The 20,861-nt window shown below is 46.2% G+C and overlaps 1 protein-coding gene across 3 annotated transcripts in view; it reads right to left on the reverse strand.

Annotated features, from left to right (window-relative positions):
* ASIC2 (acid sensing (proton gated) ion channel 2) overlaps positions 1-20,861 on the reverse strand; it is a 1,021,853-nt gene that overhangs the window by 46,088 nt on the left and 954,904 nt on the right. For 2 of the 3 annotated variants that reach the window (XM_004684897.2, XM_004684896.2), the window contains exon 3: positions 16,376-16,503. The exons of the other annotated variant lie outside the window; for it this stretch is intronic. In XM_004684897.2, coding sequence (XP_004684954.1) covers positions 16,376-16,503 — 128 coding nt within the window. The remainder of the gene's footprint in view (positions 1-16,375; positions 16,504-20,861) is intronic. 3 annotated transcript variants of the gene reach the window in all.

A 20,861-nucleotide genomic window follows, 5' to 3' on the forward strand; every position in this document is an offset into this window, starting at 1 on the left:
GATTTTTAATTTAATTCCATTATGGTTAGAGAACATAGTTTGTATGACTTGAATCCTTTTAACTTTATTGGAGTTTGTTTTATGGCCCAGAAAATGGTTTATCTTGGCAAATGTTCTATGTGTACTTTTAAAGAATGTATATTTTACCATTATTGCAGGAAGTGCTATATAAATGTCCATTAAGTCAACCTGGTTGATAGTGTATTTTAATCTATATCTTTTTTGTCTATGTGTTCTATCACTTCTTGGGATTTTGAAATCTCCAACTACTTTTCTTTCCATTACTTTTTGCTTTGTATATTTTTGAAGATTTGTGGTTAGGTACATACATGTTTAGGATTGTTCTGTTGGGGGAATTGACCCTTTCAGCTCTATGACATGGCTTTCCATATGGCTCCACATGGGTTTTTTTTTTTCTAGTGATGTTATTACTCTGAAATCTCCTTTGTCTGAATTTAGTATAACTATCCCATTTTCCTCTTGATTAGTGTAACCATTTATATATATTTCCATACTTTTAACTAATTTCTGTCTTTATATTTAAAGTACATTTTAAAAATCAGCATTTAGTTGGGACTTACTTTTATTTTTTTCATTCTGATAATCTACATTTTGACTGTGTTTAAATCCTTCTTGGGGTTCCATGGTGGTCAAGGGGTTAAGTCTCACTGCTATCACCATTATGGCTTGAGTTTGATCCCTGACCAGGGAGCTGACCCACATGGCACAGCAGACCTCTCTTGTCTTGCCTGCTGCTCCCCTCAGCAGTGTATTTCAGTCAGTTTGCTTGTTCTACTCCCCACTCAGTCTCTGGTGAACCCTTTCACCACCCTCCATATCGTTAACTGTTCTTCTACACAAAATTATTCCTCATTTAATCAAATGACGTGTTAGATTTAAGTCCATCATCTTGCTATATGAGTATCATTTCTGTTTGCCTTTCCCTAACTTTCTGTCTTCTATTAGACTATTGCTATATTTTGTGGTTCTTTTTTTATCCTTTGTGGGATTATTAGCTATAAATTTTTGTTTTGATACTGCTAGTGATGGCTGTAGGGCTTACAGTAAATAACTAACTTGTCACTATCTCTTTTCCAGTGATAATACTTTGTGTATGGTACAAAAATCTTAAAATGGTGTTCTTCCACTTCTCTCTTGGCTTTTATGCTATTCTGCCATTCATTTTAACTGACACATACATAATAAAATTCACAATTTTCTGTTATTATTTTAGCAGTCAATAATCTTTTACATAAACGTAAATAGAAAGAAAATATTTATCAGTGTAGCTACCATTTCTGGTAACTACATTCTCTTTATGTGGACCAATATTTCTACCTGATGTCATTTTCTTTTTGCTTCAATAACTTTCTTTAATTTCTCTTGGAATATAGATCATTTGGAACTTCAGCTTTTATAGCTCCAAAAGAAAGTCTTTATTTTGAAAGATATTTTCCACTGGATGAAAGTTCTAGATTGACACTTCCTCCTTCTTTCAGTAAAAGAAATTCCTGTATTGTTCTCTCACTTGCATAGTTTCTGATGAGAAATCTGCTGTGATCTTTATTTTATGTCTCTTTGGGTGATGACTTGTTTTTTTCTGGCTGCTTTCAGAATTTTCTCGATCACATTTTCAAGCATTTTTGGCTTAGTTCTCTTCATGTTTTTTGGGGTTGGGATTCATTGAGCTTTTTGGACCTGTGGGTTTATAGTTTTCATTGGATTTTGAAAGGATTTAACCATCAATTCCTTACTTCTTCTTCTTCTTCTTTTTTTTTTTTTGGTGCCTCTTCCCTTTCTTTAAAAACTCCAAATGCACATATGAGGACTACTTGAAGTTGTTCCAAGGTTCATACTTTTCATTTAACACATTACTTGGTTTTTCTGTGTTTCATTATTATTTCTTTAAGTCAACTAATATTTTGCTCTGAAATGTTTCATTTGATAATCCTATACAGCACAGTTTTCATCTCAGACAATATAGCTTTTATCCATGCAAGCTCAATTTGGTTTTATTTTATTATGTATCTCCTGTCCTTATTTGAACATGTGGGATTTAGTTATCATTGTCTTAATGTCCTTGTTGGCCATTTATCACATGTGTTAGTTTCAGTGGATTGATCATCTTCTCATTGCTTTCTTCTTTCCAGGCATGGTAATATTTGATTGGATGCCAGACACTGTGAATTTTATGTTCCGGGTGTTGAATATTTTTGTGTTCCTGTAAATTTTCTCAAAATTTATTCCAGACACATTTAAGTTATTTGAAAATAGCTTGACACTTTGGGATTTTTAAAAAGATTTGTTAGGCAGAAGTAGAGCAGCTTTCAGTCTAAGACCAATTATACCCTACTACTGATGTTAGATCCTGTGGCTCCTTCCCTCTGACCTATGAATTATGAGAACTTCTGCTATGGCAGGTAGAAATGGGCACTATTCCCAGCTCTGTGTGAGTGCTGGGCATTGTTCCGCTCACCCTCCAGGGTCATTCTTTCCCTGGCCTTGAGTAATATTCTCACATGTATGCCCCAAATAGAAACCTAATGAATTCTGAAGATGTCCCTCTATAGAACTTTTGCATTATTTGCAGCCCTTCTCTCTTTAAAATTCTACTTGTGGAGTCTAGTTGCATTGGTCTACCTGGATTCCCTGCCCAGTGGCCTCAGCTCAGGCTGTCCATGGGCTACTTCCATGTACTATGTCTTGGAAACTCTCCAAAGGATATCTTCCAGGAAGTCATAGCCTTTTATTTTCTAGCTCTGGGATCACTCTTCTTTGTTACCTAATACTCATTGTTTTGAAAACTGTTACTTCATTTACTTCATTCTTTGGGGGGATTGTTTTAGGTGAGAGGGTAAATCCACTCTTTTAATACATCTTGGCTGGAAGTCGAAGTTAGAGCATCTGTTGCCACTACCAGCCTGAGCCATTCCAGTATCAGGCTACTTTCAATACTAGGGATCAAATGCTTTTCCCAAGTGAAAAGCAGATTCAAATCAGCAGTGTCTGTTTCTACAATAGGTCACTGTCTTTCCACCCAGGAAATGATGCTGTAGTGACTTCACAATAAAAGTTCTTACGTTGTTATTATCAAAGCTGATTTTTTCCAAGAGCCAAATGAAATAAGTAGGTCTCATGAGCTCATCTGACTGGTAGAGAGTGAATCACAAAGCTGTATAGTGACCTCCCGGTGGCTACCCAAAGGGCAGAGTCAGGGCTACAAGCAGGGCCAGTCTCGTCTGCTGCCGTATCTGCTGCTTTTTCTCCCTGCAGCAAGACAGCAGACAGGGAGAGCAGCTTTCATCCCTGATCTGTAATGACACATGCATTTCCCCACTGGGAAGAGGATGAATAATCCCGTCCCCTGTGGGGAGACGTGCAGGGAAGCAGAGTAGCCGTGAGCACGGTCCCAGGCGGAGCCTGGCACTGCCTGGACACTCGGCAGGTACAGCACGATCTGGTGGTTTTGACTGTTGCCATGGTGTGTGGACACAATCAGAGTGTGTTTCCTTGGAAAATGTCAACAGTGACTCATCCTTATTTCTACAAGGACCGCTTGAAGAAATGGGTAAGCTGGGAAACAGCCATCATAACAATGTTTGCTACCAATCAGACAGTGGTTTAATTCTCATGATATGGCTCCTTAAAAGCTTGTAAAATGAAGCAACATTGATCACATCTGAAGAGAAGCTGGCATTTGAAAGAGATGTGGAGCTTGGAAAGGAATTCTGTTTTGATCAAGGGTCTCATTTTCTCTTGGCTACCAGGAATTTTGTCCACAGGTTGTCAGCAATTTTGATGGCCAGTGAGCCCAGGTGCAGGATGGGGTGGTGCAAAGCCTTACACGGGCTTTGCAAGTTGGAAAGGTTAGAATTGCATTTCTTACTACTGAGCCTTGGTTTCCCTTCAGTAAGCTGGCACAGAGAAGCCGGACTTGCATGGCGGTTGTGAAGGAGCACTCTGGATGCAGCAGCCGATACATGGGGCTCACACATCCCCAGCAAGGACAGGGAATGACCGAGCCGATTGTGGCAGTCCCATTCTATTAGCAGGAATAGAACTCTGCAGGCACCCACGGGCACCCACGGTCACAGAGATCTCCCAACAGGACAGGATGCTCATGGGGAATGATGTTGAAGGACAAGAGGAGAAAACATGAGTCCCATGAACAAACTGGACTACCTATGATCAGATGATCCTCTTGCCCCACCCACAACCCTGCACAGGGCAGAGCAAGCAGATGTTGTGATGAAGCAAGGCCATGCGTGAATGTCTAAGCAGGATGGAGAGGGGGAAGCAAAGACGTCACTCAACCCCTCTGAAAGGGGAAGAAGAGAGAGGGCAGAGTAGTGAGGTGGGGGAGAAAGGGAGGGAAGGAGAGAGGCACCCATGGAGTGAGAAAAGAGGGGGTTCCTAGGGTCTGGGTTTCAGAAGCCCTGGGGGTATTGCTTTTGCTCTCTAGGGGCCTTTCTGCAGTGGCCAGTGGCTATGGCCCTTTCCTTGAGTGAGCCTCCGAGGCCACTGGCTCCTTGCAGCCCCAAACCCTAACTGAGGCAGATACAAACAACCCAATACAGAGAGGGCAAATAACAAGGGAAGATACCAAAGGCATAACCATTCCTTCTTCGAACTGTGTGTGTGATATCTATGCTTATTTTTCCCCAATATTTGTCCCCTCTTCCAATTTTCTACAACAAGCATGTATTAAGACCTTCATGGCCACAAATACGAGGCCACAGACGGGTAATAGATACTCCTGGCTCTTCATAGCCATGTTGGCTCTGTCTCTTTCTTCTTTCTTTTTTGGAGGTGCCATGCCTGCACTGAAAATATGTCTGCATGAACCCCTCTTACCTCTCCCTAAACCCTCTAGTAATTCCTATCAGCTGAGCTGACCTTCCTTCCCTTATACCTGGGGCTTCTGACTGCACAGGCCCAAGGGGGGTTTTGTTCCATTCTGAATTCCTCAGAACCTGTCCAGTTCTCCTGGCCGGAATAAAAATAGAATACCCAGGGCAACTAAAGACAGTATTTTAAATGGTTAGAGCCCTCAGCTTTAGTGTCAAACTGATCCCAGCTGTGTGTCCTTGGGTAAGTTTCTTAACATCTCTGAGCTTCAGTTGTAATTTTTTTGTAAAATGGTTTCCAAGTATTTCTGCCTTAGACTTGGGGAGCACACCTGAAATAATGGGTTTGATGCATTTAAAAAGGTTCTGGACTCAATAAATATCAGTTATGATTCCTACAGTGTCTTTCCTGAAGAGTGATATGTCCTCTGCTCAAGATCCGCTCTGCTTCTCAGACTAAGGTGGCGAAGCTCAGGTTCCCTCCTCCACTGCCATCCCTCAACACTTTAACTTTCCCCACCTTCCCCCACTGGGCCGCAGAAGCAACTGTTCCAGTGATGGGAGGGCTTGGCCTCAAGAGCAGCCTGAACTTAGGGTTGCCTCCTTCTCTTGTTTCTGGCTCCCTTCAAATCTCTTTGCAGAGGTTAATTTGGGAGTGGTTTGGTCAGTTCATTTCAATTCATTAACCACCAGGTGAATACTTACTATATGCTGAGCACGGGGAGAGGTGTTCAGGAGCAAGTCTCTGACCCACAGAATATAAGAACCAAGTGCTTGGAATAGCACTAACCATGGCCTCCTGTGGAAGCCAGGAGACATGCAAGATGAGAGTGGGGACCAAAGTGAGAGTGGGGACATCTTGTGTTTCAGTTCAGATGTTGAGGGAACCAAAGTAGGGAAGAGGAGAGTGCAATTTTAGGAGGTAAGGAGTGGTAAAGGACTGATGTTGATCAAATCCAACCTAGGCAATCCAATCCCATCTAATTCAACCTCATGTAACCCACTGAGCTAATTAACCCATCCTATGTAAACAAGGACCATGGCCGTGCCTTGTGTATGCTCCTGACTCCCGATCTTGGGGTGAAGGTGCTTTTTTTGATTATTTTTAAAATAATTTCAAAATTAGACAAAATTCTTTAGGAAAATTACTTTTCTAAAAGTGAAATTTCAAGCCACAAGCTCCTACTCTATGACCTCTGCCTGTGGACAGCAGAAGCAGGGTTGTCTGATGGGGAAGGTGTTGGAGGACCTCCCTGACTGGAGGAAGTAGGCCTTCCCTGACTGGAGGAAGTAGGCCTTCCCACACCCCTCACTGTCATCTAGGTGCTGGGATCCAATCATAAGACATACTTGTAAAGAGTTACATTATGCACATCCTTAAAAATGGCATGTTGGCCCTCCCTGGTGGCGCAGCGGGTTAAAGCACAGCACTAAGAAGCTAAAGCCACTTCCGCATGAGTTCGATTCCTACCTGCCCTGGAGGTGACCCACATGGCACGGCAGACCTCTCCTGAACCACCCTCAGCAGTGTACTTCATCGATCTGCCTGTTCTGCTCCCCGCTCTGTCTCTCATGAATCCTCTCACTCTTCTCATCTCTGGCCTGTACCCCAGTTCTATATGAATAAATAAATAAATCTTTAAAAAAAAGGCATGTTAATATATGAAAACAAAAGCATTCCTGTTATAAATTTTCTAGGGATCCAGAAAAAGTGAAGCTTCTCACACACTCAGTTATGTTCCCTTCCTCTGAGCAACTCTCAGTATAGCATAACCTCCCAGAATTTTTCTGTGTTACCATGCACACATGTGCATTTATAAAAATGAAATGTATTTAGCATGTGGGCATTTTTAATACAAATGGGACCACACCGCATGTAACTTGCTTTTGTCATTTACCAATGTTTTGGAAATTTCTCCCAAGGGACCTTCAGTTCTTCCTGACTCACTTGAAATGTCTCAGGGGGGTGCATATGCATAAGCAGTTACCCTCAATTTAATCTTCCTATTGATGAATATTTAAGTTTTTTTCTAAATTTTTGTTCACATAACCAGTGCTACAAGAAGATCTTTATTTTCTTCTTGGGGTATGTGTGTAAGTATTTATTTAGGACAGATTCCAAGAAATGAAATTGGTAGATTGAAGGCAATGCATCCTGTTTAATTTTAATGGATGCTGCAAAGTCTGTGCCCATCTTTCTAGATCAAAGTCACTACTAGTTTACTCTCCACTCACAGCTGTCTCATCTTCCCTTTCCAGAGATGGGTGGCTTCTTTGTTGGGGTCTCATCCCTTCTGCTTACTCCTTTTGCTGTCCTCTTGGATGTCTATAGATCTTGGCCAAATCCCATCTGCCTGTCCTTTGTCACCCAGTTGCATCAAGGTCCCATTTTAAGGACTCTGAATGCTATCTCAACACATAAAGCAGTTGCACTGAAGAAGGATGGTTCTCATTTCACAGCGACTTTTTTTTTTGTTCCACAAAAGGATCAGCTATAGGGTTTGAGCAATGCATAAGCTAGTGTTGGTCATTTGCTCCTTCATTCATTTTCCATGTTAAGCTCTGATCTAATTGCTTCAGAACCCTTGCTTTCAAAGCGTGCACTCTCATTGCATGGAGCAAGAGGTGCAAATAACTTTTATTATTAGGTAAATGTATATTAATAGTCAGTTGACCATTGTGAAATGTTTTGAAATACTCAAAAAAAAAAAAAAAGAGATCTCAGTAGGAGAGGGAATGGAGATGCTTTGGGGATAGAATTGATTAGCACTAAGATTGACTAGCTCACAGTGAATGATTCCTGGATTGTCCAGTCCGACTGTTAAAGTAGAAACAAATGCAGGGGTTTCTCCATCCCTGAGCAACAGTAGTTTTCGAGCTTGAGGGAAGAAGAGGAGAGACTTGCCAGGTCGGCTGGGCTTGCTCTCGTCAGCAGGACTCTTCAATTCATTCATTCAGGTTAATCTTTCTAAAAGATTTGTTTGTGATTATCTAACCGCCTAAGTTGGCAAGAAAATGACAAAATGGCTTTCAGCCTGCATATGGAAGTGTCCTTTATAGACATTTTTTTTTTTTAGTTACTTATAAAAACCCTCCATTAGAAACCAAGGCCACATTGCTCAGAGTTCAGATAGCAAGGAGCTCATGAATCAGAAGATAACATGCTGCTGGGTAGCAGGACCCAACCAAAGAATGTTCTGATTTATTAACTTGTCTTATCCTGAGTAAGATAAAGCAAGCGAGTCAATAGACATTAGGCCTCCTTTCCTCTGCCTGGGTCTGAGGACGAAATAAGCCATGGAGAGATAAACCACTGGCTTCTCGTCTGAGCCAGTGCAGGGCAGGTTCCGGGGCAAGAGGACCTAGCTCTCCCGATGATACTGCTGAGGTGGGCACCACAAGAAGTCGAGGTTTTAGACTCTATATCAGGGATTTTCTTCATGTGCTCAGCAGAGACATTTTTTTCTTTTTTTTTTTTTTTAACTCCAAGTGTTGAAGAGGCTTGGATTTAGTTACATGTCTGATGGCTAAGCAAAGCTTTAATGGACTGTAAATTATTGAAGTGAGCCCTCAGAACTCATTTTACAACATTCCATCCATCCATCCTTCCATTTAAGAACAATAAGAGCTACATGTTTCCTTAAAAAGTTTCCAGAATTCAGTCCTCTCTGGTGGCGCAGCGGGTTAAAGCACAGCACTGAGAAGCTAAAGCCACTTCAGCATGAGTTCAATCCCCACTTGCCCTGAAGATGACCACATGGCGCGGCAGACCTCTCCTGGCCTGCCCGCTGTTCCCCTCAGCAGTGTGTTTCCTTGATCTGCCTGCTCCCCACTGTCTCGGGTGAAGCCTCTCATCACCCTGCATCTCTGGCCTGTACCCCAGTTCTATATGCATAAATAAATAAATCTTAAAAAAAAAAGTTTCCAGAATTCTGGGGCAAGTTATACTGACCTACAGCTCTTCAATTGCAATTGAGTGTTTGATTGTTAGACTGTAGACTGTTAGACTGTAAGCTCTGATAACCAGGCCAGTGTCTGTTCACCACTTCTCATGCCTAATCCAGTATCTGGCACATAGTAGATGTTTATTGAATGAAACAGTCAGCAGGAAATGGCCAAGGGCTGGGGGAGGAAGCCTCAAGACCTGTGTGGGGAGCAGTGTGTGGGTCAGAGGGGTCCCTTAAAGGGCAGTGACATATGACATTGGGAAAGGAGCTAACTGGAGCTGGGGTATGGAATTTGGACTTCATTCTCCAGGTTGGGTAGCAGCAGAAGCGTAACATGTTGAAGGGTGTTCTTTTTCTACCACACAGTCATTCATTCATTCCATTCAATGCAATTTAAGCATCTTCTCTATGTCAGCCACCATATATAAAACAGTAAACTATAAAAAATAGAAATAAGATAGAATCCTATCCTCAAAGAACTCACAATCTGGTAGGGGAGATATACCAGTAAACAGATGAAGAGGATGTGTAAATTGAATGCTAGAAATTCACACAGAATGCTCCGGGGTGGGCTTCTGGAGGAGGAAATACTTGAGCTGAGTCTTGAATTAGGTGAAGAAAGGGTGGGAAGGGTGTTGCTGGCAGGGATAGAGAGGGGATTGTGTGTCTGGGAATAACCACACAGATCAGCAGAGCGGTGCTTTGTGGAAGGCTGGAGGAGTAGAGAGAGACGCTGAAAAGGGAGCAGAGGCCAGAGTGAAAAAAGCTGTGAGAGATTGCTGGACCTCCCGGTGCTCAGATTTGTCGCTTAGGAAGATCATGTGATGCAGAGAATGATGGGAGAGTGGCAAGCTGGGCAGCATGGAGCCCAGGGAGAGGCTGCTGTTCTCATCCCAGTGAGTCATCATGAAGGAATGAATTAAAGTGGCGTTTGGCATGAGAGACAATAATAGCTAGCATTTATTGGCCACCTACTATATACCAAACAACTGTGGAAGAGTAACTTACTCCTCCAGTTACTCTTGGAGACAGGAACCATCCTTATCCCATTTTACAGATGAGGGTGACACAGAAAGTCACACCTCTCGTGAATACAGGTTTGTACTTGGGCCATTTACACGGCTAGGGGACCCAAGTGGCATAGAAATATTGGGGTGCTGCTTTGGGGATGAAGGAAGAGGGTAAATTGAGATTGGAAGTTGTTTTGCAATGCCGGTGGGCTTCCCAGAGGAGGCATTCAACAGCGCCTGGAGCACTGGGTCTGGTGTCAGGAGAGTTCTGGCTGGAAGTAGCACTGAAAGTCAGTGTGAAGGTGAGCTTACTCTAGAAACCTGCAGGCTGGGGGGAGGCCAGAAACAGCATCCCAGATCGCCCAGCATCTACAGGAACACCAGAGAAGGAAAGATTGATGAAGGGAACTAAGGAGGAGGGGCAGGTAGCTGAGGAGAAACGCAGAGCAGAAGATTGTTTTGGGGAGGGTGAGTGGACAGCCCACAGGCTGCTGAGAACCAGGCGGGATGGAGACTGCAGTCAGGAAGTCTTAGCCAGCAAATTTGGGGTTCAGCCCCGAGCAGTTTGTAGATGACCTTCATACAGAGAAGCTTCAATGCAGCACTAGATGTGGTCTGGGAAGTGAAAGGGGAGCAGAGAAGCAGAGGCCAGCAAGTCTAGAGAACTCTGTGGCCAGGAGAGGAGAGGGGTGGGCTGGGCTGCAACGAACAAAGGAGCCATGGAGAGTGATTTTATCTCCTCTTAAGCATATTGTTAAGTGGACTCATTCTGGGAATTCTCCAACAGAGCTGAGCACATTCTAGAACCCTTCACCTCCCCCCTCCACCTCCTGCCATCATCTCCACCTTGATTAAAACAAGCTCTCATTATGTAGGAAGAGACCATGCAACCATCTGGGGTATTCAGATTTCTTGGATAAATACCCAGCAGTGGTTTTGCTGGATCGTACGGGGGTTCCCATTTTTATTTTCCTAAGAAATCTCCATACCGTTTTCCAGTAGTGGGTGAGAGTTTTGTTTCCTCCACAGCCTCACCAGGATTTGCAGTTTCCATTCTTTTTGCTATAGGCCATTCTCAGCAGAGTGAGGTGACATGGAACACGCATGCATAGAGAGGAATAAAAATAAACCCCCTAAAGTAAAATTTAAAAACATCAGGGATTTGAACGTATTTCTACTGTAGATGCTGCATGGCAACAGGGCTAGTAGACAGATCAGCTAGTAGATGCTTAATTGACTCTTATTTTCATCTGTTTGTGATGACAAAGACTCAGGTCTTACCCTGTTGCGGATGGAGGGGATGGCCACGCAGTGGGCTACCCCGCCATCTGGGCCCCCAGGCGCTTTCTGGTGGCTGCCATATTTATGCAGCTCCTGCTTTGGCAATTGGGAAATTGCTGAAGGCATGTGTAACAAATTCTCTCCCCTGCTTTGCAAAAAACAGCCGGGCAAGTCTCCATTTCTAATGGGGCCCGTGAAGCACAGATATTAAGGTCCATGAATCTGGCTGTCAGATCGACAAATGAGTCTTCTCTTGTGCGAGGCATTCGGAAGCTTCAGAGGAGCTGTCAAGAGCAAGTGTGGTGGGGGAAACACCCCACCCAAAAGCGAGCATTTTTATTTGAGGTAGAGTGGGGGTGCACTCTTGTTGTGAGCCTCAGTGGGACTCCTTCCAAATGTTGGAAATGTGAAATGTGAGCCACCTATGCCCACAGCAAAGGTCTAGACATCTGTGGGAGCCAACTGGATCCATGCGTTCTGCCAATGACTTAATTGAGGTCAGTAGGACCCGCACAGTTGTATTTGCCATTTTTTTTTTTACAGTACTTTAATAGAGTACACTAACATGATCATATAATGTACAATTACAAATGGGTACTTTGCCTTTTTTTGTTAAAACATTTCTTACTACAGGCCAAAACAATGACTGAATTTTGAAGGCATTTTTGGGCAGCATAAGTAAAATATTGTTTAGCATCTAGAAAGCGAAACACCCACGCTGGCGGGTTAACCCTTGATGCTGGGCGGTGGATGATGGGTATTCTCAGGGGACGCTAGACACAGCTCACCTGAGGGGCCAAGGCAGAGTCCAGATTTTAGGACTGGAGTCTTCTCATTTCCATGGCTGCACATTGACAGTGAAGGGGGTTTTCATGAGACTAGGAAACTTTTGGGCAGCGTTTTTTTTTTTTTAATTGGTTTATTTATGCATACAGAACTCGGGTACGGACCAGAGGTGCAGGGGCAGTGAGAGGACTCACCAGAGACAGAGTGGGGAGCCGAACAGGCTGGCTGAGAATTATACTGCTGAAGGGAGCAGCGGGTGGTTCAGGGGAGGTCTGCGGTGCCATGTGGTCACCTCCGGGGCAGGCAGGGATCAAACTCATGCTGAAGTGGCTTTAGCTTCTTAGCACAGTGCTTTAACCTGCTGCACCAACAGGAGGGCCCAGGCAGTGTTTGTTAACTCTGGATCCTCTGAGCATTTCTGAGACCCCCAAATATAAACTCAGGGCTTTGTTTCCCAGAGCAACAAGCCCCATATTCCCAGGTCTACCAAGAAGCCCAGGCAGGGTGGCCGAATATATGTGTGACGAATATAGGGATAAACATTTAGAAAAGCAGAATTGTCACCAGGCTCTTTGAGGAGCAGGTGGAAGGTGATGAAAAGTCTCCTGATCTCCAATCATAACAGGAGTGCCCCAGGAAGACCTACCACCTTAGATGAGGGCAGAGCTCGGCTGGTGATGTCAGCCCCAAGGCCAGTTGCTGACCTGCCTTGCCATGTGATGGCCCCAGCTTTGCACGTTCATATATTCACTCCCTCAATTCTCTCTAAATTCCAGCATTCTGCCTGGCCTTCACCTATGTGCCATCCACTCTCAATACCCAGATGGCTTCCAGATCTACAACTCTAGCTCTGACCCCTTTCATGAGCTTCTGATTTGATTAGGATCTTTAAGTGTGCAGCAAGAAATGATACAGAGATCATCTATCACAGGCTGGCTTAACAGCCTCAGGGAGAAGAAGAAGGCCCCTCAGGGCAGTTTTAATGGGCATTTTGGCTGGGGAGGTGGAGTGGGGCAAGACAGGGAGAGCATTAGAGTGCAGCTACTTGGGCCCAGGGTGTAGATTTGAGCATTGGCATGCACTCATTCCTTCAACAATGCACATTTAGCCAGCTCATACATGAGCCAGCTACTGGGGAGCGAGCGTCCAGATACACGCCTTCCTTGTGGGGAGATCCCAGTCCTGGGTGAAACCAGAGCTAACGGAGGCTGAAGAAGGCAGTTTCTAGGAGGCTGGTGCAAGGAGTGGTGATGCCACAGGGGAAGTTCAAGTCCTCTGTCTCACTTAAGAGTGTGACAAAATTACTGGAAAACCTTCTTCATTCTGTGAGCACTCCAGGCCTGGAACCAGGTCTTGCTAATCTTCATTTTCCCACCACAGTAGGTGCTTAGTGACTATTTGCTGAAGGGATAAATGAATGTACAATGTGCTGTATGGAAGAAGTAACTGCTCTGTGGGGGAAAAGGAGTCTGAGTGGAAGGAATGGTGAGTGCAAATGTGTGAAGCAAACATCAAGAGCAAGGGGTGCTTGGCTGGTTTCCACCACTGGAATGTACAGTATGTGTTGTTCAGCCACAGGTGGATGATGAGCTTGGAGAAGCAGGGACGGGGCTGAATGGCACCTCAGCAGCCATTTGAAGGGGCTCAGAACTTAGAAAATTGCAGGAAGCCCTGGAATGGAAGGATTTTAAGTAGGATAATGACATAACCACAATGAGTAGAGACCGAGGAGTGAGCCTCACCAAGAAGCATGCTCAGACCCGCGTCGCTGACTTTGGGGCTGACCTCCTCCCTGGCTTCTGTGTCTCACGGGCAGGAACCCAGGTTCTTCCTCCCGGAGCTGGGGAGAGGTTGATCTCACACCTTCTTGCCATGACTCCCTAACGGCATCCCTGCCAGCTGGCACGGAGGAGGAAGTCAGTAGCTGAAAGAACATGGAGCTGGTGCAAAGATGCTGGCGGCTGAACTTGCAGGTGACACCTCTGCCCTTGAGGCACTCAGCAGGGCCCCCCCGGCTGCCAGTGCCAAAGGCCTCTGAGGCCCTCTTATTCAGTTCTCCCATTCTGTGGTAGGAAACTGAGGCCCACTGAGCGACTTGCCAAAGACACTGTGCACAGGAGGGACCAGAATGTAGGCGTCTGGCTCCCAGGTTGGTTTTCTCTCTACGCCTAGGCCTGGATTGGAAGCTGAGCCCTGTCGCTTTCCCAGCTAAGTCACCTGAAGTAAGTTACTTAACTGAGCAGTTTGGTCAGCTGTCACCTGGAGATAACACTACCTCTTTTTCAGGGCGTTTGTCGGGGATAAATGAGGTAATGCATGTCAGCAGCATAGTGCCAGCGGGTAGTATGTGCTCAGTGAGTAGTCAGAGTGTTGTAGATGTCCGGGGTTCCGTTTCTGTTCTCAGCATGCTTTCCACTCCCGTGCCCTGGTGGTGATGGTGCTGGGATGCTGCAGAAGCTTCTACAGAAGCTGAGCTGGCCAGCGTGGGTATTTCTCAGGTTGGCCAGGAAGGCAGGGTCATACCTTGGCATAACTGGGTTGAGGATAAATGCCCATCAAAAAAAAGAAAGCCAAACTTTGCCCAATGGTGTGTTATTCTTATGGATGACAAATTTAAAAAGATCTTGCAAGCTGTGTGTGCCTCTGTGTATGTGTGTATGTAATTACCATGCAAAAGGACTCTCCTATTTCAGAGGGGGGTCACAGCAGGCAGCATTCCTTTAAATTGCTGCTTCCTCTGAGGAGCTCACTCAGCAATCAGTTTCCTTAGCCTGATTCATACCAACTCATCAAGAAGAGACCTTCCTCTCACAGTTTTAGTCACCCCTGGCCTTTCTGCAAGACTCCCTTGAGCTTTGAACTGAACAACCTAATCTTGGAGTGGGAGCAGGAGAGCTACCATTGACTGTGAGCTGCACCACAGTTTTAGGGCCACCAGGAAAGAAAAGGCATCATCAATTGTTGTGGTAAGATGCAACTGTGAAACAAGTCCTGATTTCAGACATACTAAACTGGGAAGAAATGCATCTTGGAATCAATGAAATGCAGTGTTTGAGGACAAGGATCAGCTGGTCAGGTCAGTTCCTCAGGAGGATGAGAACCCCCAAAAGGGGCCAAACCCCAGAGTACACCTGGCTTCACATGATCTGCTCATTATTTTTAACTTGTGAAAGAAACCATTAACATGGAGGCTGCATGCAGAGAGATTTTGGGTCTTAGACCCATCACTCCACTCATAGTAGGTGTTCAACAAATATGTGCTGTGGGAATAACTAGGACAAAGCCACATTATAAAACATGTGGAGTACCCAGAGAAGAAATCATTCATGGTTCCCCCACTGTGGGCATTTTGGCTTATTTCCTTCAAATCCTATGAATACACTCTTTTATATACAAGTAAACATAATGCATTATTAGATTTAGCTCTGGGATGTGTTTTTGTATTTCCCTATTAATATGAATGAAATGATGAAATGAGATGATGCGGAAATGCTTTGAAGACTGTAAAATGCTTAACCAAATATATTATTATTAGTTATAATAATCATAGCAATACTGATATGAATGAGGCTGATTTTTGGAAAATATGCTTCAAGCAAACAATGAACTTGCCCTGGGAAGCTGGGCACGTGTTCTCTTTGCATCCTGTTCTCCATGGGGAGTCTTGCTCTTTCATATAGGGAAGAGAGTGACTTAAGGGCTCTTAGAACTCCTTGGCACTTGCTTCCCTGCCAGCCTCCACCACTCAGTTCCTTTGTCCCAGGAGCAAATAGACTTCCATGATCTGGGCTGGGGCTGCTTCAGAGGCAGAGTCTGTCCAGCATTATTCCAGACAACCAGGAGATGAGAGGAAGAAAGTTTCCCCAGCTCCATTACCTAGTCCCCCCAGTTGAGAATGTGGAGTCTCCCTTCTACCACCCATGTCAGACAAGAGGTGGTGTCAGCCTTCACCCCCCGACTGGCAGAGCAGACCAGCCATCCTGGCATCCTTTCCCAGCGACCAAATCAGAACAGCGGGCAGGAACTCCTGCCAAGGAGTTTCCTCCACTTCATCTCTTCCAGGACAGTGATGCCTCATCCGCTTTCCTTTGGCAGACCACTTAACCAAGGAGTATACATAGCGACTCTCTGCTAATTGCATTAACACAACCACTGAAACATCAAACCCTGGTTAGCACTTTCTCTTAGCATCTGCTGTGTTCCCATCCCTCAAAGATTTTCCCCCTGAATTATCTGAAAAATGAAACTAATTAACATGGTGGAGAAGAAAGTAAGCTGGGTTTCCTCACACCCAGTTTTAGGAACTGACAGATGACTTAGGAGAATTGGGCTACAGAGGTTAACTGACATTCTTCTCCAGTTTCAGGGTGAATCCTTCACCGTGCCAGCCCTGCGCTGGTCTCCTGTGTGGATTCAGAGCCTCCTTGAGTGAGATCTCACTTCTCACACCTGCAGGGGAAGGGCTAGGTCAAGGACCACCCATCCAGGGAGCCATGAAACTTACCCTCTGCTCCTGTGTGGCCACGAACGTCTGGAAGCCTGGAGCCACCCCAAAGCCCAGCTCTTGGATGAAAGGTGGCTCAGACTGGCTGTGGATCTGAACTTTTACTCCTGCTTCGAACGTTGTCTCCTCTGAAAGAGCAAAGATGGACAGATCCACGGGTCAGAGACAACATGCTCTTGGGGTTCTGGGATTGAAAGCTCAAATGGACCCTAGAAAGGCAGAATAATGCTCCTTTATTCCTGGAAACTGAACATTTATGCTACGCGGGACACTGCAGGTATAATGAGGGCTCTCGCAAGAAGGAGATTGTTCTGGGTTATCCAGGTAGTTCATGGCTACCACAAGAGTCTTACAAGGGAGGATGGAGGGCCAGTCAGAGAGAGGATGGAAATATGCTGTGCTGAAGATGGAGCCACTATCCCAGGGATGTAGGCAGCTTCTAGAAGTGGGAAAACTCAAGAGGGTGGATATTCCCCTAGAGCTTCCAGAAGGAATGCAGCCCCGCCAATTTTATTTATCCTCCTGAAACCCATTTGACTTCAACCCTCCAGAACTGCAACATAATATAATTGTGTTGTTTCAAGTGCTGTTTTTATGGCAATCTGTCATAGCAGCATGGAGACTATCAGGTCTATCAGATCAACTCCTTGCGTCAGTCTCCAAAATGAAAGAATGGGATTATGATGTGAGTCAAGCACCTCTGTGTTATTTATTAGCTTCTTTACTGGGCCATGAGGTGTGGCTGAGGAGGGCAGGAGGAAAACATAATGACACAGCAACAGGAATAGGAACACAGGGCTTGCCCACATGCCACAGGCCTCTCTCTTGAAGCTGCAGGAGCTGAGCAATGAGAAGCTTCTTTTTATTCTTGGGCAGGACAAATGGCCCTTGGCAGAGGAGGAGGCAAGGGTGGTAGAAGAGGCAGATTTTGCTATATGTTGGCACACTGAATTGGTGGCTAATGTACCTGTGAAGCATCCCCATAGGTGCATTACTGGAGTTCTTTTTTCCTCTTCTTTCCAGACAACCTGCAGAATGAACTTTTCTCGATGTAAACCTGCGTAATTCTTTCCTTTGCTTCTTTAGAAGTACCCAGACTCTTAAATCCAATCTGGTTCTACCCTTGCCCTGGGCGGCCTCTGCTTCATGCTACTTGTGGGCAAAGCCTCAGGGCTGCCTAGATTTGTTGCTTCTGGCCCTGCTCTACACCGATAAACATGCTTCTCATGCTTGGAATGTCTTTCTACTTGGTCCACCTGACCATCTCCCCACCCATCGCGGAAGAGTCAGCCCCCAGTTCTGCCAAAGCAACTCCTCTTGCCTTTCACTTATGGCTGGTGGAGCCTCTGCCTCAACATGTGATAACCCTTTATTGGGCTTTTTTCCCACTAGGCCACAGGCTGGATATCTCCTCTGCATCTCAAAGGACCTGAAGAAGACCAGGCATTTAGCAGACACTCAGGAAATGCCTGTTGAGTGAACCAGGGAGAGATTTGTGACTCAATCTCACTTACTTATTAATGGGCAAGGTCAGTTGAGTCCAAATCAAGGACTGATCCAAGAGCAGAGATTGGGTAGATGTAGGTGTGAGGGAAGATGGAGCAGGGGGAGAAATGGAAGTTGGAAGACAGGGAGGGGGGGAATGTGTCAGCACTGGAGCCACAATCTGGGGAGAGCTTGGGGACACACACTAGAGCTGGCACAGAGGAGAAGGATGAGAAGGAAGGGCTGGACCAGGTGCTGGAATGGGGGGCACCCATGGACAACCTGGGCCAATGACCGAGACTGGGGGAGAATCAGAGCTGGTGAGAAGTTCAAGGCTGGGGGCCATGGAAAGGAAGGTTTAGTGGGCAGAGAGGGCTCGGGGAGGACAGCAGGGCTTCCACTTGACAAAAGACGAGTGTCCGACAGGAGAGCCCTGAGCCAGAGTCTTTCCTGTATGTCCTCCTAGAGTGGAAGAGTCCCCGTGAACACACGTTCCTCCCTCGACCAGAGGGTTGTGCTGCGATCTGTTTTCCTTTATTTCCGCCCAGGGAGGGGTGGCCCTGTGCTGTGCCTGTGGTCTGGCTCTAGCTCTCCCTTTGATGGTGACTGCTTCAAGAGAAGAGAATGCATCCGATGGCCTGGTCCACAGGTGGAGGGCGGAGGGGGTCTGTAGGTGAGGGAGGAGCGGAGAGTAGGAGCGGACAGTAGGAGAGGGTTGTGAGGTCAGTTGCAGTGGCTGTTTCCTAAAGTTTCCAAGAAAGGAGAGGTCAAGGAGAGGTGGGAGGAGTCCCCAAAAAAGAGCAGCCTGGGAGGTGGTGGGGGGATGCTGAGTGATGCTGGCATTACCGGGACTGTGCCTGGATGAACTAAAGCCTGTTCAGTGAGCTGGGCTGGCGGGGAGGGTGAAATGGGAGAGACGCCAGGCCTTGTTCTCCTGATCAAGCTGAAGCTGTGTGCCTGCTCTGTAACTGAGCTTAAGAAACCCGAGAGCCAGTAAGACAGGCTTGAAGGAGGGTCATGTGGCTTAAGGGGGAAATGGAAAATGAAGCCCTTCTCTTGGAAATAGTGCAAAGCAGAGAGACCAGGCCCGGGGCTGATCAGACAGGGCTAGGATTCAGAAGTGTTCATTCCAGAAGCAGCAGAGACTGGGCAGAGTAGTCTTGCCGTCATCTCGCATCTTTAGAAACACCCAGTGACCAGAAGGGCATGAGTGGAAGAAGGTGAGGGCAAGGTTTCTGCTTCCCTTAGAAAACCACTGTATGGCGGGACTTCCTGCCACACGGGACGTGCTCCGCCCCAGGCTAACATGGTAGCCATGGCTACGGGGGACTAATGTAACCGGGGATGTGAATTTTAATTAATTAATTAATTTCCCCTAGTTTTATAGAGGAGTCATTGACAAATAAAATGGAAAGATATTTAAAGCACGTAACTGGACAATTTGATATCTGTATAAGGGGCTCCCTGCTGAGTTAATTAACACATCCATCACCTCACAAATTTACTTTCTTTTTTGGCTTATTTGCTTGATGTATTTTTTTAATTAATTAAACTTAGATAGCGGAATTGGACAGCGCAGTTGTAGAAAGTCAGCAGTGAGCAGATCCTAGCTCCTTAGGGCAGGTGAGGTGGTGAGGTCACCACACCTGATTGTCCTAGCTGGGGGGACCCTGTGGGTCTCTGGACCGCAGGCCCTGGGTGATTTGGGTGGGTTCTGAGCAGCTGAACTGGGCATCATTGTAGCTCACGAGTGTGGCCCCAGGTCTCCCCCGGAAACTGCAGTTTCCACTGCAGCAGCTTTTATTCCCATATCGCTAGGTAGAGTTTGTGTCTCTTTCTTTAAGGAACTGCCCTGGGCTCCCCTCTGTGAATTATTCCCTGGCTTGAGAGTCAACGGCAGCCTGCCTTGGGTCCCATACCCATGTGTGGTCTCTTCCCTGTCCTGGACAAGGCTGCCTTCAGACCCACTTTAGGGTCTGAACGGATCAAGTACACACGTAAAGCGCAAAGCTTGGCCTCTCCCTGGTGGTGCAACAGGTTAGAGCGCAGCCCTGCAAGTGGCCACAGCTGCTTCAGTGCGAGTTTGATCCCCGGCCCGGGAGGTGACCCACATCGTGCAGCAGACCTCTTCTGACCTGCCCGCTGCTCCCCTCAGCAGTGTATTTCATTGATCTGCCTGTTCTGCTCCCCGCTCTGTCTCTGGTGAAGCCTCTCACCACCTCTGCCCCTCTGTCCTGTACCCCAGTTCTGTATGCATTTAAAAAAAAAAAAAAAGCACAAGGCTCAGGCCGTGCACCGAGAGGTTCTCTGATGCTGTGCATATTGAACCCATGTGGGGAGCTCTCCAGGACCATGCCAGGCATCCACCTATTCTGACTCAGACCCTCTGGGGTGGAGCCCAAGAACCTGCCTTTCCAGGGAATCTGTTATAGGTTCTCTGAGGTCAAGCAACAATCTAATCCAGAGATGGAAGTGAACTGCCCAAGGTCACAGAGCAAGTCAAGAGCACATCAGTCTCCTGGCCTCCAAATAGCCCTCCTCTCTACTAGGGTGTGGTTCACTTCCTGTGAGCAACACTTGGCTCCAAGCTCTGATTGGGGGCTGGGGAAAGGGAGTCTCTTTAGCGTCATAGCCAGGAAAGCCCCTGGCACAGCAGCTGGAAGAGAATGGAGCGCCTCATTGAAGTGAGACGGTGTCCTTGCTGAGCCTGTCACAGGCTGCGCTGACCAGTGTGAGTCTGCTCGGGTTCTGGCTGGACACTGGGCAACACCAGCAGCCCCTCCTCAAGACTCCCCACTACTGGCGGGGCTCAGGTCTCATCTGCTGAGGTGCAGGGGGGCTGAGCACAAAACAGCAGCAACAGCAACAATCAGTGGGACCACCCACCAGATTTTGGGGTCCGACAGCAATAGCAGAACCTTAAGTCAAGATTTGTCCCCTCCGAAAATGAGGCCCTGTCTGACACAGATGGGTGCTGGACAGAATACACACACTGATATCC

The sequence above is a fragment of the Condylura cristata genome, unplaced genomic scaffold, assembly GCF_000260355.1.
Source record: "Condylura cristata isolate star-nosed mole 26May11 unplaced genomic scaffold, ConCri1.0 scaffold00017, whole genome shotgun sequence".
Lineage (NCBI taxonomy): Eukaryota > Metazoa > Chordata > Mammalia > Eulipotyphla > Talpidae > Condylura > Condylura cristata.